The sequence below is a fragment of the Myotis lucifugus genome, unplaced genomic scaffold (assembly GCF_000147115.1).
Source record: "Myotis lucifugus unplaced genomic scaffold, Myoluc2.0 scaffold_1, whole genome shotgun sequence".
Classification (NCBI taxonomy): domain Eukaryota; kingdom Metazoa; phylum Chordata; class Mammalia; order Chiroptera; family Vespertilionidae; genus Myotis; species Myotis lucifugus.
In genome coordinates this window covers 28,194,824-28,214,580 of record NW_005871049.1, presented here as the reverse complement: position 1 = coordinate 28,214,580, position 19,757 = coordinate 28,194,824, and the positions used below count along the sequence as shown (strand labels likewise).

Sequence of the window (19,757 nt, the reverse complement as noted above, 5' to 3'; positions counted from 1 at the left end):
GCCTGACCTGCATCCTCTCGCAGTCCGGGACCCCTCGCTCCTTACTGCCCGCCTGCAGTGGAGGTGGGAGAGGCTCCGCCACTGCCACTGCGCTTGCCAGCAGTGAACCCAGCTTCTGGCTGAGCAGCACTCCCCCTGTGGGAGTGCACTGACCACCAGGGGGCAGCTCCTGCGTTGAGCATCTGCTCCCTGGTGGTCAGTGCGCATCATAGCGACTGGTCGTTCCGCCGTTTGGTTGATTGCATGTTAGCCTTTTATTATATAGGATTATTCTTTATCTTAATTAAAGCACTAAAATTCCCCAGAATAACATTTCTATTTATAGCCCTGAATGATTAAAAGTCTCATGCTTTCTCTTCTATTTTTAAAACGTTCTCTTTCTTAGCCAATAGGGTTTCAATTGGGGAACCTGGGTTCCTTCTGTAGGAACTGCTAACTGTGTATCTTCTGCTGACATTAGCATGGGCTCTTCTTTTGTAATGCAGAGTTGCATCCAAGCCTTTCAGATGGCCTACATTCTCACAGTTCCAGAGGATCAATAGGAAGGGAAGTGATGATGTCACTTTGGTGAGACTCCATCACTAGGAACTGTTGCACACACATTTATAATCCAACTTTGATAATGAAATCAGCCAGAATTTGCTCTCCCAGTTATTTCAAAATTATCGTTCCCAGACCCACACAATGACATTCCTTTATGCAAAGCTTTTTCATCATAGAACACAAATAAAAACTGTGCAGAATGGGTAAGCATATATAAAATCCTCAAACATTTTAAAGCATGTTTAAAATAAAAATTATTGTTTCCTATATTGAAACAAAGATTGAGTAAAACAGGAATTGAAATTTTACATACAATATTTATTACTAGCTTTAATGCTACAAATTATATTTAAACACACACAAAACACAACAACTGTAACAAAAGCCAATCAAACAAACAAATGATAAGGTGGATAATATTTTAATTGCTTCTTGTTTTAAATGTAATTTACACCTTGCTTCAGAAACAATACTTATATTTTAGATAATTACCAAAATTGAACAGCAGAGGGCAGAAAGTAGCAAACTGTTTCTTGATACACACTGTTCTATTTAACAGTACTCCTGGCTTTGAAATTTTCAAAATAGATTTTATTTATGACCAATTTCAGATATATTCTTGAAACAAAAAGTTCCTAAACATTCAAAATAAATTACAGCATTTAACATTTATTTTCATGACCATTTAGTTCAGTCAATTTAAATTTATTACATTTATATTGACAGTATTCTATGTTTGAAAAATATAAGCTGTATAAATATAATAGTGAATTTGAAAAAGTTATGTGAATTATAATAGTAAAATAATTATGCTGTGTTGCAGGAAATATACCTAGATATATTCTGAAAAGTACATACAAAACTACCTTGTGAAAGAAACATTAGTAGAATAGTAGTTGAATTACAAGAAATGCCTTCTAAAATTTTTATTTATGTTTTACATATAAATTATAATTGGTCAGTAAACAGTAATGTTTACCCTGATTTCTTACACATTTACCAGAAAAAGGCTCTATGATTCAGCAAACTCTTATTTTATACTATTTGTTTCTATAGAATGTAATTCAGACAATTTTGAGTTCATTGTTGCCCTAGACTTTGAAATAGTTTTTGAAATGTCTTTTTAAAAAATTAATTTACATTGAACTACACTTTAAACATCACTGTTTCTCCACATCTAAGCTCCTATCTCTTTTGCTCTCTCACTTCTTTCATTCCAAGGTACTTTGTATAAAATCAAAGGTTGTCTTGTAAAAAAATTAAATGGAGAGAAACAGGAAATATCTGAAAAAGTATTTTATGCCTTACATCTCAATTATGGATTGAGTAGATAAGATTTGTTCAATTATTCTTTCAAATTGGATAAATATTGTCTCTCTTACTACTTTTCTTCTTATTTAATTTTAAAAGGCTAAATGCACTTTAATTCATAGAATTCATTTCATATACAGTGAAGTGTTTATTAACAGACTAAAATAATTTATTGGGGATAATATTGTGAGGTATTTTTTTTTTTACTTGTAGGCTCTACGCTTAATAATAAATTATCAATATGTGCACTTCCTGCTTGAGGAATACATATCAAAAAACAAAAACAGGGAAAACCATATTTTGAAATCACATTTTCAAAACGGGAAAATTGAGGCTCAGGGTGTTTAAGCGGCAAGTATTCAATGATACAGTCAACACAAGGCTGAAGGAATGATAGTCACCTGATGATTGCACTGGAAGGCAGTGTGATAGACTGACTTTCTTCACATTCTGAAACATTAGCAAGTTATCCCTTTATGATTGTGCGCTCTGATTTCCTGACTCCTGGACACAGTCCCTTGTACTCAATCTTCCTTTATTTCTTTGTTTAAACCACAAAAGCCATTTACTTTCGTGACAAATTTCTGGGGCAGCAGAGGGAATTTCCAGAGCAGGTTCCCAGCATGGGTTTGGCAAGCAATTTCACATGAAGTGCTCAAATTCCACACGGGGAAGACCAGTCTGTAGTCCTCCTCACTAACTCCTATCACACAAATGTTTAATCCCTACCCTCATCTCCCCGCCCCCCCCCCAGTGGTCTGGAGCTCGTGGGTTCTGAATGATAACAGCTTGCTTTCTGTGGGCAGTGATGTGTCCAAACTCACAGCCAAAATGCGCTGGCGCATTCGGTTTCTGTGTGTCTGGGAAAGGGTCTGCCGCTCAGAGCCCTTTCTAGACATGCTTCAGCTTCTGATTTCTTTTTCTCAGGAGCCTTTCCTTCTTGAAACAAAGGGAAAGTCTGTTTTCAATCCGTATGTAAAAAAGGGCTTCCGTGGAACCAAGCCTACATGTCTCTACTACAGGTGAGAGTCTTCAGTGAAGGCTGTTGAGAGCTCCCCTCACCCAGCTGGCTCGGCACGTTGGCATCACAGCCCAGTGGAGCACACGCTAAAAGACTGGATTTCCATGCACAGTGATTTCAAAGATTCAATCTCTATACGTAGAATGTGGGGTTTTTCTCTGGATCATGGCTATGTCATCTTTAGCTAAAGTTCCCAATTTTGGAACACTTCTTCAACGGGTCTTTTGTTTGCTTATTTGCGTTTTGGCTCCATCAGGTGAGGTGAATGGCAGCGTTTCGATATCGCTAAGTGGGTTTCACAGGTTCTTGAAATTAAAAGTCAAACATCACTTTTTAACACAAAACAGCTGGGCCTGGTGACAGACCGCTTCACTGCCAACAACAATTAGCAGTTCGGCTTCTTCTGCACAGCAGCCGGAAATCAGCTTTGCTGCATTTGGTCCGGGCTGGAGCATCTCCGCGGCAGCTGCACAGGCGACACAAAGGTAGCGCCAGGCTGGGCGCTGTCCTCGGTGCTGAAAGGCAGGAGCGAGCGGTGGGCGCGACCGCTCGCGAGACCCGAGGTCTCGCCAAGGGAAACCCGCTGCCGGGCTCCGAGCCGCGCTTTCTCAGCGCCGCGCACGCGACGCGGCCCGGGCTGTGCAGGGTGCGGGTTTCGGGGTGGGGGAGGGGTGGGCGCGCGCGCCAGCAGCCTGCTGCGAGCCGCGCACGCGCGTCCGGGACTGCCTGCCCCTCTCTGTGACTTGCGTGTGTGTGTGTGTGTATGTGTGTGTCTGCTGTGTGTGTGTGTACGCGAGCGCGCGCGCGTGAGAGAGAGAGAGAGAGAGAGAGAGAGAGAGAGAGAGGAGGGAGAAGAGAGCGCGAGAGAGGGTGAGTGTGTGTGAGTGCATGGGAGGGTGCTGAATATTCCAAGCCCTGGGACCACAGCGGCAGCTCCGCTGAAAACTGCATCCAGCCAGTCCTCTGGACTTCAGGAGCTGGGACAGGGCGCAGGGCATCAGCAGCCACCAGCTGGACCTGGGAAATAGGAATTCTTCTGCCTCCACTTCAGGGTTGTAGCAGCTTGGTGCTAAATTGCTGTTTCAAAAATGCGGAGGATCTAATGTGCTGAGGAAAACGGCCACAGAAGGAAGAGGAGGAAAAGGGGGAACAAGGGGGATATTTTGTGGATGCTCTACTTTTCTTGGAAATGCAAAAGATTATGCATATATCTGCCCTCCTTTCTCCTGTTTTATGGGGACTAATTTTTGGTGTCTCTTCTAACAGCATACAGATAGGTAGGTATCCTTTGTGCTCTGCTTTTGAATTGTGCATAATTTGGTAGTAATCTTTGTTCACAGTGAACAAATTAATTCATGTCATGTAGACTTATGTCATACCTTGACTGCATTCCAGATTTAAACTGCTTAGAATATACATGTTTTTTCTTAGGATGAAGCAAAGGGAAAAGACGATGCCTTGATAGAATAGGGGGGGGGGGGAATCTCATTTCTGCCCTCCAGGTTTTATTAATTCTGCCTTAACATTTTCCCGTTTGCTCAGATTCTCTAGGGGTCTGAATACAAAGCTCGTGATGAGGAGGAAAGGCAAATGTTTCTGGCCACCTTACCTTGCCCTCAGACTCTGTGTCTTGACCCCTTGGTTACTATTTGGATGTTTGAGCCCCAGCTACCAGAACCCTCTCATGTGCTTATGCCGCTTATTAGCGTGAATAAGAGACTCCTGGGCTGTGGGGCACCAGCGGGCTCCTCTCCTTTTCCTCCCGGGCACTGACACGATTCCCCTGCTTGGTGTTTGTTCTTTGCAGGGGGGCTCTTTCCCAGGGGCGCAGATCAAGAATACAGTGCATTTCGGGTAGGGATGGTTCAGTTTTCCACTTCGGAGTTCAGACTAACACCGCACATCGACAATTTGGAGGTAGCAAACAGCTTCGCAGTCACCAATGCTTGTAAGTAATGAATATTCATGCCTTTCAGGCGCCGCACGCGGAAAGCCAGCGAGTGTGAGTGCGGGGTGGTGTGTGCGTCTTTCAGTGTGTGGGTGTGAGTGACGGCACACGCGCGTGCGTGTGACAGCGGAGGGGGAGAAAGTGGCTGCACTCTCGGGGACCCCCGCTGGTGGTGGTGGGGGGGCGGGTTGAGGACGGAGCGAAAGGAATTGAAGAGTGTGCGCACTGGAGAAGTGGGGTGGGAGTTGGAGCCCGGGGGCTTCCTTAGGTTTAGGGGTTTCTAGCTTATACCGACTGCTTCTCCCTGCCCCTTCTTTCCCCACCTTGCGCGCCTGGTGGCACCCTGCCCCCAGAGAACACGTTGTTCCCCAGGGCGCGCCGTCGGGCTTTTGGGTAGATCCCACCGGGGACTGCCGGAGCCCAGGCAGCTGCAGCCCTCGCCTGCGGCCCTGGTGTGGATCTGCGGGCCAAGGTTCACGCTACAGACGCCGTGAGCCCGGTGTGATCCGCCTCGGACAGGACTAGTTGTGAAATGGTTCCGGAGTTGGGCTCGGGTCTGTTACATAACGCCCCCCGGAGGGGCGCGGGGCGGTGCGCGGAGAGGCTGGCGCAGGCCCGGGGGCTCCCCAGCCCAGCACCGGGGAGCGGGAGCGTGTCCGTTTCTCGCCGCTCTGCGGGGCTTCAGGTTTCCATTGAAGGGGCAATTCCGCCCGCGAGGCCGCGGCCACCTCGCCGGCCGGGTGCGCTTTGTTCTCAGGTAGCCTGGCGCCGGCAAGGGCAGCGAGAGGAAGAGGATCTGAACGCAGTTAGATCCGGCTGAGTTTGAAAAGCTGGAGAAGTCTCTCTGATCAGCCATTTTAGTGTGTGCAGTTAGTTATCCATATTAGCCCTCTCACTCCGCGCGGGTCTGCGGGCCACGCGATGAAGCTCTCTCAAGGCTACAAAGTGATGGAATCCAAGCAATTAGGTCTCTACAGGGTTCAATGGAGAGGCTCGGCGGCCCTAATCCCGGAGCTCCAGCCCCCGCGCCCGCGTGGGCTGTGCGGCGCGGCCACTGTACCTTCCTGCCCTTTTCCCAGCAGCTGCCATCATTTCCTGCCGAATGGGCTGGGCTGATTCTTCCCTGATTTGATGTTTGCAGTTTGTATTTCATAGTTGACAATTTGGAGGGGGCTTTGCAGATGGCGCACCTCCCATTTTGGCTACAGTGTGAAGGAGCTAGTGGAAAATTACCGCAGGAAAAAAGCCCAACTGCTCTCTTCCCACAGTAGGCAAACACTGGTGCCATCCCACTTCCTCATATTAAGTCTTAATCATATATTCGATGGGTTGGCTGGATTATCATATCAGGAACATTATCAACTCATTTTGAAACCGCTGTCACCCGGATGATTAAAGATATGAAACAATTTTCTTTGACCATTAGAACAAGATTATGATACTCCTATTAGATTAGATGCCTGTGATTAAATTGTTTATAAAGACCCTATTTAAGAAGGTTTCAATGCTACAAGTTTTCTTCAAATGTTGATACCAAGTGAGAAAAGAAACAGGGGGAGGGAGTATGGGAAGGAGGGGTAAGGAAGGAGAAAGATAGAGACTCTTCAAGTGAAAATATAAGACATCTTGGAGAAAATCTCTCTCTCTCTCTCTCTCTCTCTCTCTCTCTCTCTCTCTCTCTCTTACTATGTATACATGTGTGTATATATAGTTTAATTTTTGAAGGTTTTTATACTTGACCTATTTACCTACCAGATTTGGATTATTCATTTGATTTGATATTAAGTTCCCAGGTTTTTCCCCCCTGAATTACGACTGACATACAACTGTTCTAAGTACCTAACTGCATTTCATTATATACTAGTGTGAAAATGCTTTGAAAGTAATGAACCTACTGGAAGTATGTAGTTTTTTAAAATGAGGTGAAAGTAATTGAAAACTCTACTCTTTGAAAATGGTCAATGATTGAGAAGTTCACTCATTGGTGAAAATAATAAGAGGGCCTGACTGAGATATAATGGATGTGAACAAAATGAAAATTCCTTGACTTGAACAAATGCCGGATCACTGTATTGGAGCTTTGTAAAGATTAAAGGTTATGGTTAGTTTAGGTTAGTTAACTAATTTAGGTCTTCAGTCTCAATATTTTTAAATAGATTTTTTTAATATAAATTTTATTGAAATAGAATATGCAGACAGGAAATGTAAATGTATTAAACACATATATAACTCAAAGAACTTCCACAGAATGATACATCCATATAATAAGGACATGGATTTCATTTACACATGCACAATTTGTTTGACTACAGTCCTGAGAAAAATAAATGAAAGTGACATCTTCATTTTGCACACATTTGTTTTGTTTTGCTCAGAAAATGAAGCTGAAATTAAAATGTACGTGTCTCCAGATCCCCAAGTTACTCCTCCATGGATAATTACTCTAGGACACTAAAACAAATGGTGGGGAGGAACTGAATGCATTTTCAAGGTTCCCTCATGGGACTTCAGAATGATGGCATTTGCAACATCCATGTCATAAGTATCTTACTGATTGCTGAAGAGAACTACTGAGGCACTATTATAGAAGAGAGCTCATTGGCTAGAATTTTCTGGAGTTGACATTGACTCATTGACTAGGCGAATCATTTAACATTTGCGTGGCTCAGTTTCTTTATTCATTTAGGAATTTCAAATTCTGGAGATTGTAAAATGTTTGTATCCTTTTTTTGCATAAGGCAACAAAAAATGTAAAAATAGTTTAACTCTTTTCAGAGAAAAAGATGCTTATATAAAACTATAATTACAAAGTCAGCAATCAAGAAATGAATGGAAATCTCTAATATCAAATGTGTCCAGATGCGTCTTGATCATTTACATCCTGCTCAAGATTTTTCTCCAGTGCTTAGCTTTGTTTTCTTGCCTTTTTAGTCAGGGGAGTCCATGTTTCTGTGTGGAAGCAGCAGCATCAAATGTGTTGACAGCTAAAACCAAAATGACTTTCTCTCATTTCTCCCAGAAATCGAAGGAAGTCTACTCTCAAACTCCATTATTAAATATATGTCATCAATAAGTGTGCAGAAAGTAGCTGGTTCTCCTAGTTAAACCATACAAATTGCACAGGATTAAGTTTACATATTAAGAAAGTGGCGTTTCATACTTGAATGATTTCAAAGTACAAAAGACATTCGTTTGCTAATTTAATTTTATTTCTGAGATGGAGGAACTTATTTGGAATTGCTGAGGTTGACAACCACTTAAGGATCCAGCAAGAGCTACTGAGTGGGTGAAGGTTATGCAAATGAAATGAAGTCATTGTATTCTGAAGTGGGTAAATGACTGTGCATGGCACTGAACTCCCACACCCTTCTCTTTCACAGTCACAGCAGGATAATGCAAGAACCTATTTGTTCCCATTTGTTTCCATGGGTACCTGAGGAAATAAAGACAGATTCCAATTTCTTTTTTCTCTCTCTCTCCCTTCCTGTCCCCCCCCTTCGCCCCCACCTGCCTCTCCTTCCCCCCTTTCCTGTCATCCTCCTTCCTTCCTTCGTAGGTACAGATAATAGGTTTTCAGTCTTTTTCCCTGAAGGCTGTTCAAACAAAAACATTCATTATGAGAATATGCAAACCATAAAATTAGAGAAAAAAGAGACTAGCTTTTGAGCATGATTGTTCAACAGTTGAAACCACAGTGATGGGCCTCAAGAATTTCTTTCTCCCCACTCCCTCCCATTTTTATTGAATGCCCTCTAGTTGTCAGAGACTAAATGAATGTTTTTCTTATATTAATTCATTTTTTTTCAACCTTTCTCCTCCATGTCCTTTTGAATAGTTTTCCAAGAGTTCCAGGCCTGTGCACTGGCCACTCTGGTCTTGTCTAAGAACTTTAGTATGAGGATGTGAAGATGGTCTAGTAGTTCTTACACAAAAGCAGTTTATTGCAGTAATTCAGAATTGTCGTGAAAACAATAACTTTGATATTGCATATGTATTAATACCACATAGTATATATTGTTAATAAAATCAACAGCAGATTTTAGAAAAAAACTAAATACTATTGTATTCTAAAACAATTTAATAAATGTTAATGTTGTTGTCATTACTAAACTGTGTTTAAAATAAAACTGTCTAAATGGGCTGTAAACATGATTGTTTGGTCCCATAGGATTTTGGAATTTAAAATAAGTATTAGATTTCTTGCTCAAATCTTTCTATTTATTTCATGAGTAACTTTGACAAATAGCTATTCATCTGTTTAATAATAATTTAATAATTTTATATTTCAATTCCATAAAAACAAATAATAAAATATTACATTTTAAAGAAATAGATAAAAATCTACTTTTTCTCTAAGCCAGCAGATGGAGATGTTGGAGAAAATATTGTTCTTTCATAAAACTGTTGCGCACACTGAATACCTTTTGAAACGTCGCAAAAAATTTATTTAGGAAAACAATAAAAATATACGTAAATGGCACCTACTTTGAAAAAAAATCATTTAAAATGCTCTTTGAAAGATAATTCCTGATGCCTTTTAACAAAGTGCATTCAACTTAATTTTTAAAATGGATTATTTTAAATATTTTTGTAAACTTGAGTTATAAAGCCATTCAGAAATAGCACTGATTGTAAATCCTCTTGGAAGAGAGAGCATTCTAAAATAATATGATTTTAGCTCTTTAGCCTTGATTCTCCAGATAATCATTTAAAAGGTGTATTTCTTATCATTGGGTTTTGGTCATGAATCTCAGATTGTGTATCTGTGTTCATCTAATTAATTAATGTCTCTTAAGCCTTTATTACACTTTTTATCAATGCAACTTCGTGTGTGTTGTATACATACAAAAATGTAATACGTGCATATGTATACTTATAATTATAGCATGTACGTAGTTATAGATTGGCTGGGTTATCATGTTTTGCCATTTTTGTTGAGGTAATTACTAAAACCTGGAGTTACCGACTTAAAGATATGCAAAATTTGATAAAAACCAGATTCAACTTGGATTCTTTTAAGCAATGATAAGCATTCATGGTGTGAAGAAAACCATGAACACATGTACCAGTACACAATACCTTACAATGCAGTGGTGTAAATATTCAGTCATATTCAATTAGAGATTACAAAGAAAGAAAGAACTCTTTCTATGGAAGAATAATTAATTTTCATTAGATTTTTTTTGGGTAAATGTTTATATTTCACTTACCAGAAGAGAATTTTAAGAAAATAATAGATTATACTAAACAGAAATTGAAGAATGGTGTTGGTTGAAATATTCTATTTTAGGAAAAGAGAAACTGAATAAAAATTACTGTGTGAAACTATAGACACTTAATGTTAAGAATTTATTCCTGTGCTATTCCTTTTTGAGGTATTGTAGGCTTTACCCTCCTGACTGGAGGTATAGAGCATTTCCATTTCATATCAAGCCTTTAAAGTGATAGGGTCATGCACTGTGACATTATGCTGACATGGATGCTGATTCATGCCCAAATCTTAGATCTTCTTGTAATCTCTTCCAATGACACTTCACAAATTGTAAAACTTCCCACAGCCCTGAAAATTTTAAGAAAGGCTCAAAAGGAGCAGTTGCTTCCTAATTATTTTAGAATGTTTTACTGAATAATTGAGTTTTCAAAGAGTTTGCATTTGTTCCCTTCTTCTTCCTCCTTCTTTTCTGCTTAAAAAACAACTGATAGAAGTATCTAATCTGCACAGAAAATGCTATTATAGGAAATGAACTCTGAATGGATATACAGAACTATGTTTTTTTGTGTGTTTTTTTAAGGGAGCAAAGGGTACATTTCACAGAGGGTACATATCAGATTTAAACATTTTATTGGGATGTTAATGCTACTGATTGATTTATTTTCCTTTATTTTTTAACTGGATTCTACTCTAGATACCATTAAAATATTAGCTTTTTTGTTTTGACAATTTTTAGTCAAAAAGTGACAAACCAGTTATATGACTATGTTTCTTCACTACAAAATGAAAATTAGTTGTTGAATTCAAAGTTAAAATTTCAAAATCACCCACAATTAAAAAAATTTCAAACATCAAAATGTTTTCAGAGAAGATTTTACTAATTTGGATGAAAAAAAAATGTAGTTCTTACATTGGTGTTGATTAGGAGTCTACCTCTGTTATTTTTCAGTATTATTCAATTTAAACTATTTTGTCATTTTTTATCATTTTAATTTATAGAATGAACACGTTTTAAAGTTTACTTGGAGAATGAAAAATGTGACATTCTTGAAGGCAGGTTCATGCCATTGTTGTCTATGTAGCTTTCACAAACCCTAGCACAGTTCTCAGTGCCTTGAGGCCTATAATGATTATCTATCTCTTAAAGTCATTACATATTATATATTTTTGCATTATAAAATTATACTTTTTAAAGTCAAAGTTTTGCTTTTGCTCTACATTTGTATTTCAAAAGAAACTATTTGATATCTGATTTAAATCCTATTTAGAGGAAAGTGTAATATGTTTTACATTTTCCTCTAAAAGTTAGATATGTTCAAAGTTATTATTTACTTATCCCTAAAGCTACATTGCTATATGTTAAAAATGATTTGCTTAAAATATGTACAATACACATTTTTAGAGGATTTACAAATGTTATTAGGATGATGCAAAAGCCATGTTGCAAGTGATTAGAATACAAGAAGCCATTATAAGGGACCAGACAGTTTTGGGTGTATTGGGTGTATACAGCTTCCATTTTAGTTTTGCATTTTCCTCAAAATGTGACTATAAATATTTTTGAATGGAAACAAAATTGTCATAGTCTACCCCCCTCACCTGCACACACATACCTCAGGGTATTATATATCATGATTTCCCTTGTTAATTATTTTAGTGGAAATTTTAAGTACCAAATTATAATATATTTTATAGTGAATGTCTTTGAGAATTTTATGGACACAGTTTCTTGACACAGCCAATTCTTCTAATATTTGCATTAATATGTGTGATTTTTGATATGCATGCCTTTTTTTCTATTTTTGTTCAAGCAGTCTATCTTTAGGATTTGTTTTCTATTTACTTCGTTTTGTCTTATTTTTTAAAATATTTTTATTGATTACAGAGGGGGGGAGGGAGAGAGAGATAAAAACATCAATGATGAGATAGAATCATTGATCTGCTGCCTCCTGCACACCCCTTACTGGGGATCAAGCCCGCAACCCAGGCATGTGCCTTTGACCAGAATCGAACTGGAGACCTTTTAGTTCGCAGGCCTGCACTCTATCCACTGAGCCAAACCAGCTAGGGCCGTTTTGTCCTATTTTATTCTATTGATAAATTTGCTTCAGCAAAAGCCCTAATTTGTTATTATAGTTTTATTTTTATCCATTGATTAACATATAGAAAAATTATCCAGTATGCTTACTACTAATTTGTAATCTAACATTAATTTAAAATTTAGAATCTTTACCCTTATAAGTGTTTTCAATTGAATAGAACAAATATGTTTGGGACATATGGGAGTCATTACAGTAAGGGAATTTATGAGTAGACAGTTTCTTAGATTGTTTTAATTTTCATATGTCTTCAGATTTCTCAAATAATTGACATATCTACCTCTCACAGTTTTACTATTTAGATTTTTTCTTCAGAATTTTACTTTATAGTTTTATGAAGTTTATTTATGCTAATTCCACATTTTTTTCCTGATTATTTCAGTATTTAAAATATAAATACAAACCAGTTTGAATTGAGCAATGCCTAAGTTTTAGTTTGTCTTTGAACAGGGCATCCTATGTTTACAGAGCTTATTTATCATTCATGTAAAGATAATTGCAAACTATAAATTCTATGATATTCACTTATTTTATGGTCCCCTGATTTCTTTCACTCTGATTGAATTTCAGTGAACCTCAGAAGGTGCCCCTTTGATGCAAATATTTTTAGTCTAATCTGTCTAAATGGCCAGTTATGCTGATGGAAACAATAGAAATATGTGTATATAAACTGAGTATACTCTGTGCTTATTTTAAAAATATAGTGAAGTATTATCTGATTCTTCCTCCCTATAACAAAATATGGCCTTACTCAATCGTTTCTAACTTCAGTATGAATTTAATTGAAACTCAAGTTATATAATTTGCTATAAGAAAAGGTTTTCTTATTCCATAAAACTTTTGCAGCTGATATTAAGGCTTTGCATTAAAATACTATTGTTTCAGATTTAGTATTCTTTTTACAGTTTCTCTAGCATTAGTGTTCAGTCTATTGCAGTAAGAATATGTCAGCAATTGAATTATATATTTTTAAATTTCTGTGCAAGAATAAAAGGATAGAACAAGCATTTCAAAATTAGTATTTTCAGCCCTAGCCAGTTTTGCTCAGTGGATAGAACGCTGGCCTGCGGACTGAAGGGTCCCAGGTTCGATTCTGGTCAAGGGCACATGCGGGCTCCATCCCCAATGATCCCCAGTGGGGAGCGTGGTGGGGAATGTATAGGAGGTGATCACAGTGGGGGATGTGCAGGAAGCAGCTAATCAGTGATTCTCTCTCATCACTGATGTTTCTGTCTCCCTTCCTCTCTGAAATCAATAAAAAATCAATAAAAAAAAACACAAAATAAGTATTTTCAGGTCAAAGAAAAAAATTTATATTGCAGATTGAAATTGTCAGATTTCTTGAAGTGTGGGAAGGGGGCCATGGCTCCAGGAAATCTCCAAGAGGCAGGGTAACTTAGTGTACTGTTACCAAGAACTGTTTGATAAGTGCTGATAAATGAGGTTTACCAGTAGAACACAGAAATATTTAACTTTTAGTCTTATGTTATCTGGTGGTAATATATTCTATTTCTTCACATCTGAATAATATTTCTAATCCTAGATATATTTAAAATATATTAGCGGGTCTTAGAAGAATATTTAACAAAATTAATGATAACTTTTGAACAATATATAATTTTTGTAATTAATTATTAAAAATTATTAAAGGATAATTTGAGACTGAAATAATTTGAGACAGTGAACACTTTCAACCTGAAGAATCAGGACTATAAGGTATAGGGTGATCAGTTTCATCAATATATTTGAAAAAATTATCATATACATTTTAGTAGTTTAGATTTGGAACATTTTAGACACACTCCTTAAGGACTTCATATAAGCTATTTACGTGAATTACATCTATTTAAAGGGACTGTTTTGAATGATCTACCACAGAAATAGCTCCTACAATTCTAAAGTGGAAAGGGCTTATCTTTAGAAAAAACAACACAAAAATAAAAACTCATTACAAGGCTTTTGCAAAGAAATTCTGAAAATGACCATCTCCAGGGGTAGTGGGAAGGATGTATGTTTCACTATTTTTTTTTAAAGATATATTTCAACTTACGTCATTATTTTTCTTTATTCCTGTCTTGTGTTTTTGAGGAATAAAATATTTCTTGTTTTTAGTTTTTGTATGAAATGGAGTTATTGAGCTCTATAATTCCCAAGCACTTTAAAAAAATTTATAGCTTTATCTGTTTTACTAGCTCACAGTGTTATTTCTAATTTACATTTGGAGAGGAACTTTTAGGAACACAGGCAATAATTTAGAGGATTTATCGAGAAGCTTTATAGTTTTAGTTATTTGATGTGAAGGACCATAAATCCTTATCTCCATATCTCAGAACACAGACAACTCAAGGATTGTCATCTTAATGGTAAAGGCACAAATGTTTTGTCCATGAAAATATAAAACCTTGATCCATGCAGTTTACAGCTCTGACATCTTGAGAGATAGAATAGCATTGATTAAGAGTCTATACTTGGAACTGAATTCTAGTCCTAGTATTAAATGTGGGCATTGGATAAGGTGCTTAATCTAAGTGTTTAGTTGTCATCTTTGCAAAAGGGAATCAAGTGTGATAGGATTGTTTCAAAGCTACACAGTAGCCAGGAAACACTATGTACTATGGTTGGCCAATCTAAGTGCACAATAAAATAGTGAAATTTTATTATTACTTCTTGTGTTAGGAACTTTGGACATTTTTGACAAGCACTTGGGAGAAGAGGCAGAGAACAACAGAAAATGCATTTTTAGTTTCTTGCTAGAATCTTTTCTACTGTTTCTATACCAGTATAGCACATATGACAAAGAAGAGACTAATGCAATAAACCATATAAGCCACTTAAAATTATGTGTAATGCCCTGAAGTACGAGAATGATCTTTTTTATTTGTTTATGTTAGAATGTATAGTAAAGTCATTGTTTCTAGGTCACTTATAAAAAAAAAGATACTGATAGAAGATGAAAGTCATTGTGTGATATACTGATGTAGAATATATTGTTGAAAAACAGGGTGGTCAAATGAGAAAGTAGTGATATTAACAGTAATGTGAATTATAGTGCTTCCAAAAATATTTTGTTAAGTTTTGAATCAGATTTGCAGATGTTTTGCAGCTATTTTACCCAGGTTTTTGTTTTTCTTTTAAACTATTCATGATTTCAGTTCATAATTTTAAAGAATACATATATTCTTTCCCTGGCTGGCTGGCTCAGTTGATTGGAGCATTGTCTTGTACACCAAAAGGAGGCAAGTTCAATTTCCAGTCAGGACATATACCCAAGTTGTGGGTTCCCAGGTCGGGGCATGTACGGGAGGCAACCGATGGATGTTTCTCTCTCACATTGATGTTTCTCTCTCTCTCCCTTCCTCTCTCTCTAACAATAAATAAAAACATATCCTCTGGTGAGGATTTACAAAAATAATATATATATTCTTATATTAAGAAATTGTTTATTTTCTTCCCCCAGAACTTTTGTGCCTTGCTCAGAAAGGCTTTCCCACTCTAGTTTATTTGAAAAAATACAACTGCCTGTCCTTTTACTCTCCATCCTATTTTGGTTTCATGATTCAAAATGAATCTTTGATTCATCTGAATTTATTTGATATAAATACTAAAGTAGGGATACTTTAAGCTTAGTAAGTATTAAACTATGCTTAAATTTCCTGTTTAGCTAATTGTCACCATATACTATATATCAGTGATGGCGAACCTTTTGAGCTGGGCGTGTCAGCATTTTGAAAAACCCTAACTTAACTCTGGTGCCGTGTCACATATAGAAATTTTTTGATATTTGCAACCATAGTAAAACAAAGACTTATATTTTTGATATTTATTTTATATATTTAAATGCCATTTAACAAAGAAAAATCAACCAAAAAAATGAGTTCGCGTGTCACCTCTGACACACGTGTCATAGGTTCGCCAACACTGCTATATATGCTATATAATAAAAGACTAATATGCAAATTGACCGAATGGTGGAACGACCAGTCGCTATGAAGCACACTGACCACCAGAGGGCAGACGCTCAATGCAGGAGCTGCCCCCTGGTGGTCAGTGCACTCCAACAGGGGGAGCACCACTTAGCCAGAAGCCCTGAGCCAAGCTCATGTCTGGTGAGTGCAGTGGTGGTGGTGGGAGCCTCTCCAACCTGTGGGCCTAAGCCGTCAGTTTGACATCCCTAAGGGCTCCAGACTGCAGGAGGGCACAGGCCAGCTGAGGGACACCCTCCCTCTACCCCGCCCCCCTGCCTCTAGTATATATATGAAATCCATCTCTCCTCATTGATTTAAAATGGCATCAAGTTTTCTTCTTGAGTAAATAGTTCCTCAGGAAATGAAAAACAAATAGGGAATTTGCCCAAAATGTGAAAGAAACAAGATTAAAACTCTATTACAGTAAAGAATATAAAGTTATGCAAGACACTTATTTCCTGAGCAGTGCTATTTTTATAAATTGTGCTTTTGTGTCACTGGGGTCTCGGATCAATAAATGAGGATGCCAGATTTGAACATTAACTGAGCCCAGAGGGATAAATAAAGGATTTTGTTATGTTTTTTGGCTTGTGTCACAGCACTAATATCACTTAAGTGTACTGCTAGTTTTGCATATTTCTTAATTTATATCAAGGTTGAAGTAATGGGTTATGATTATGACTTTGCTTTTGAATAACACTTTGAAGTTAATTCAGTGTAACAATCCGTATGTGTTCACAAAAAGAATATTAAAACTAAAGACAGCAATCTGTATGAAATGAAGATAGGTAAGGGAACTCAGATACTCATGGTTTTATTAACTAATATACAATTTCATTCTTAATTTGTCTTAGAAAACAGTTTTGTGCTCTCTCTAAAGCCAAATATCAAGCTATTTATGGCATAAATCTAATTAAGCTGGAATCTATAATAATAAAAGCGTAATATGCTAATTAAACTGGATGTCCTTCCGGATGTCCTTCCATCCTTCCAGACAAAGCTGAGGCTGCGCGGGAAGCCTGGGTTCCAGGTGCCTGCCTGTGGCCAGAAGGAAGCCGGTGCCAGCAGCCAGGGGAAGGAAGGCCTACTCTTGCATGCATTTCGTGCATTGGGCCTCTAGTACTAAACAAAATACTAAAACATTACTTTCATCAAGAAATACTTTTAGTTTGCCTTACAATGTATGACACATACTGTGTAGTATTTGTCAAACATCAGAAAAATTTCTAATTCTATAACAGGTACATTTTGTGAAACTCTGAACTTAATGTGGCCCTGAAGTGACTTTTCTAGTACCCTGTCATACCAGGAGCATTAAAAGAAAGGTTTTATGAAATGTATTTAATCAAGATGATGGTTTTATGAAATGTATTTAATCAAATTTCTGCACAACTCTAGTCGTCTGTTTGTTTTAATACATCTTTGGCTGAATACAAAAATTTTACCTACATGAAAATAAAAAATATTTGCATAAGTGGAAATACAGTGTTAATAACATTTTATGCTAACACTTTTTAAAAATTTAAATATTTTTCAAGTAGTGGCTTAGTCTCATTTCTCCCTCCACTCATAAAGGCAGAAGAAAGTGAGTAAGGAAAAGCCATTTGATGCCACTCTACCTAAGATGGTACCACTAAAGGTGTGGGTAATGCAGTTAAGGTATCATAATGGAGCAGGATGAAGGTGGACTAAGAATTTTCTAAAGGACTTCATGGAATACAGACGCTGTTCTCTTTCAAGGGATTGCTTCTGCTTTCTTTTTGCCATATGGACACTTGTGTTTAAACAAATATTAATATATGTCACAATATTTGTTTGGGTTTAAAACTTAAAAGTTTGCATTAGCTTCTCATTTATTTTTAATTTTCTTTGGCCAATTTAGATTTCAAAGCCTCTTTAATCACATTTATCTCCATTTTTATTTATTTCTAAGTTTTTTTCAAGACTTGTACATCATAATGTTTCTGAGGTAAATCTAATTCAAGATGTTTATTTAAATATTACTCCGTAATTAATATAAAAATTTCTGAAGCTATCTTAGAATGCTTTTCCTAATTATAAAAATAACATATTAGAGTAGAAAATTTGGAAAACACAAAATAAAATAAAAATTATCACTAATTTTACCCAAGAAATACTCACTTGTTTATATTTACATATGTTCTTTTCAAGCGCTTTTGTACTTAATATCATATCTGAAAAATTTTTGGATGCCAATAAAGCCATTTGTAAAATTAATTTTTATAGTTTTATAATATTTATCTCCATAATTTACTTAACTGTCTCCTAAGTTTATAGATTTTGTGTGAAACCTTCTTTTATCCATTCTAAAATATTACTGCAAATGGAATCCTTCTGCATCTGTACTTTTCTTCATTTCTGATAAGTGAAGTATAATTGTACTGTATCAAAGGCCATGAAGCATTTACTTATTTCTGATATATACTAAGGAAATTTACCAGTTTATAATTATGTCAACAGTCTATGACTAGTCTAATCTCACAGATTGTCAGAATCAATGCTATCATTTTTAAAGTCCTTATATAGTTGAGAGCTAAAAATTCTTCTTGTTACATTTGTTTTTCAAATTTATAAACACATTTATGTTTCTTATTTCACAAATTATTGATTACAAACTTTTGCCCAATTATCATTGCCATTTTGGTAGTTTTCCCCATTGAATTGTATGAGTTATTTATCCATCATCATTGTGCCTGGGGAAGATGGGGCTGGAGAGTTGAACATCTGGAAATTAAATGCTTCTGTAAGGACAAAGACCAGGCTACTTCAGCTTCCATTTCATTGGTTAGAACTATTCACATGTCCACATTCAGCTTCAGGGGAGTGGAGACGTATTGTCCTTGTGTCCAGCATCAGAGAACTGTATATTGGTGAATGTTAGTAATGTCTTCAACAGATACGATCTGATTGCCAATAAAAACTTACTCAATTATTTTCCTAGTTTATTATTTTTTTTTCAATTTTTAAGTATTGCTTCTAAGATGTTTGTTTTTGGAGTTTCTTCCCCCTCCAGTATGTCTGCACACGTTGAAAGGCCATAAAGCAAGTTCTAATAACATCGACAGGATGGAAAACAACTTGCTTCCTTCTGCTTATCCTTACCTACCGCTAGTCTCTCTCCCTATCTATATCATTCTTCTGGTGATTAACACTATATTCATAACATATCTAGATAATTTTACATTTCTCTATTTTTATCATAATTTGTATTATATACTTGAAACCATATTTCTAATTTTAATAGTTATAGATGTCTTTTGACTGTCCACCTTATGAGTTGAAAACATTTTTGAGTCAAGATTGAGAAAATTTAGCATTCTACTCTGTATTTTCAATTGGTCTTATGTACATATGTTTTATATATAATTTATTATAAACATTTAAAATCAATATTATATACATAATCATATATATAATTATTATATATATATATATAGCTTTTTGACTATTTTCATTGAACAGTCAAGTACTATGCTGTGATTGTTTTCCCCTTTTACAACTTTTTTCCTTTCCTGGATATTTGAAATGTCCAGTTTCCACTTGTATTATGTGCCTGTAATATATTTTTAGGCTCTTACTATCATATATTTAGCTCATGAATTCTAGTCTTTCTAATGACTTCCATTCTCATTATGCA

The 19,757-nt window shown here is 36.7% G+C and overlaps 1 protein-coding gene across 4 annotated transcripts in view; it reads left to right on the top strand.

Annotated features, from left to right (window-relative positions):
* The first annotated feature begins 3,129 nt into the window (after nucleotides 1-3,129).
* GRIA2 (glutamate ionotropic receptor AMPA type subunit 2) overlaps nucleotides 3,130-19,757 on the top strand; it is a 116,176-nt gene continuing 99,548 nt past the window's right edge. For 2 of the 4 annotated variants that reach the window (XM_006081863.3, XM_006081864.3), the window contains exons 1-2: nucleotides 3,575-4,152; nucleotides 4,683-4,823. In XM_006081863.3, the coding sequence (XP_006081925.1) occupies nucleotides 4,065-4,152; nucleotides 4,683-4,823 (229 nt within the window). In that variant the 5' untranslated portion in view covers nucleotides 3,575-4,064. Of the gene's footprint in view, nucleotides 3,361-3,574; nucleotides 4,153-4,682; nucleotides 4,824-19,757 lie in introns of those variants that run through there. The other 2 variants (XM_023753462.1, XM_023753449.1) reach the window with 2 other exon arrangements.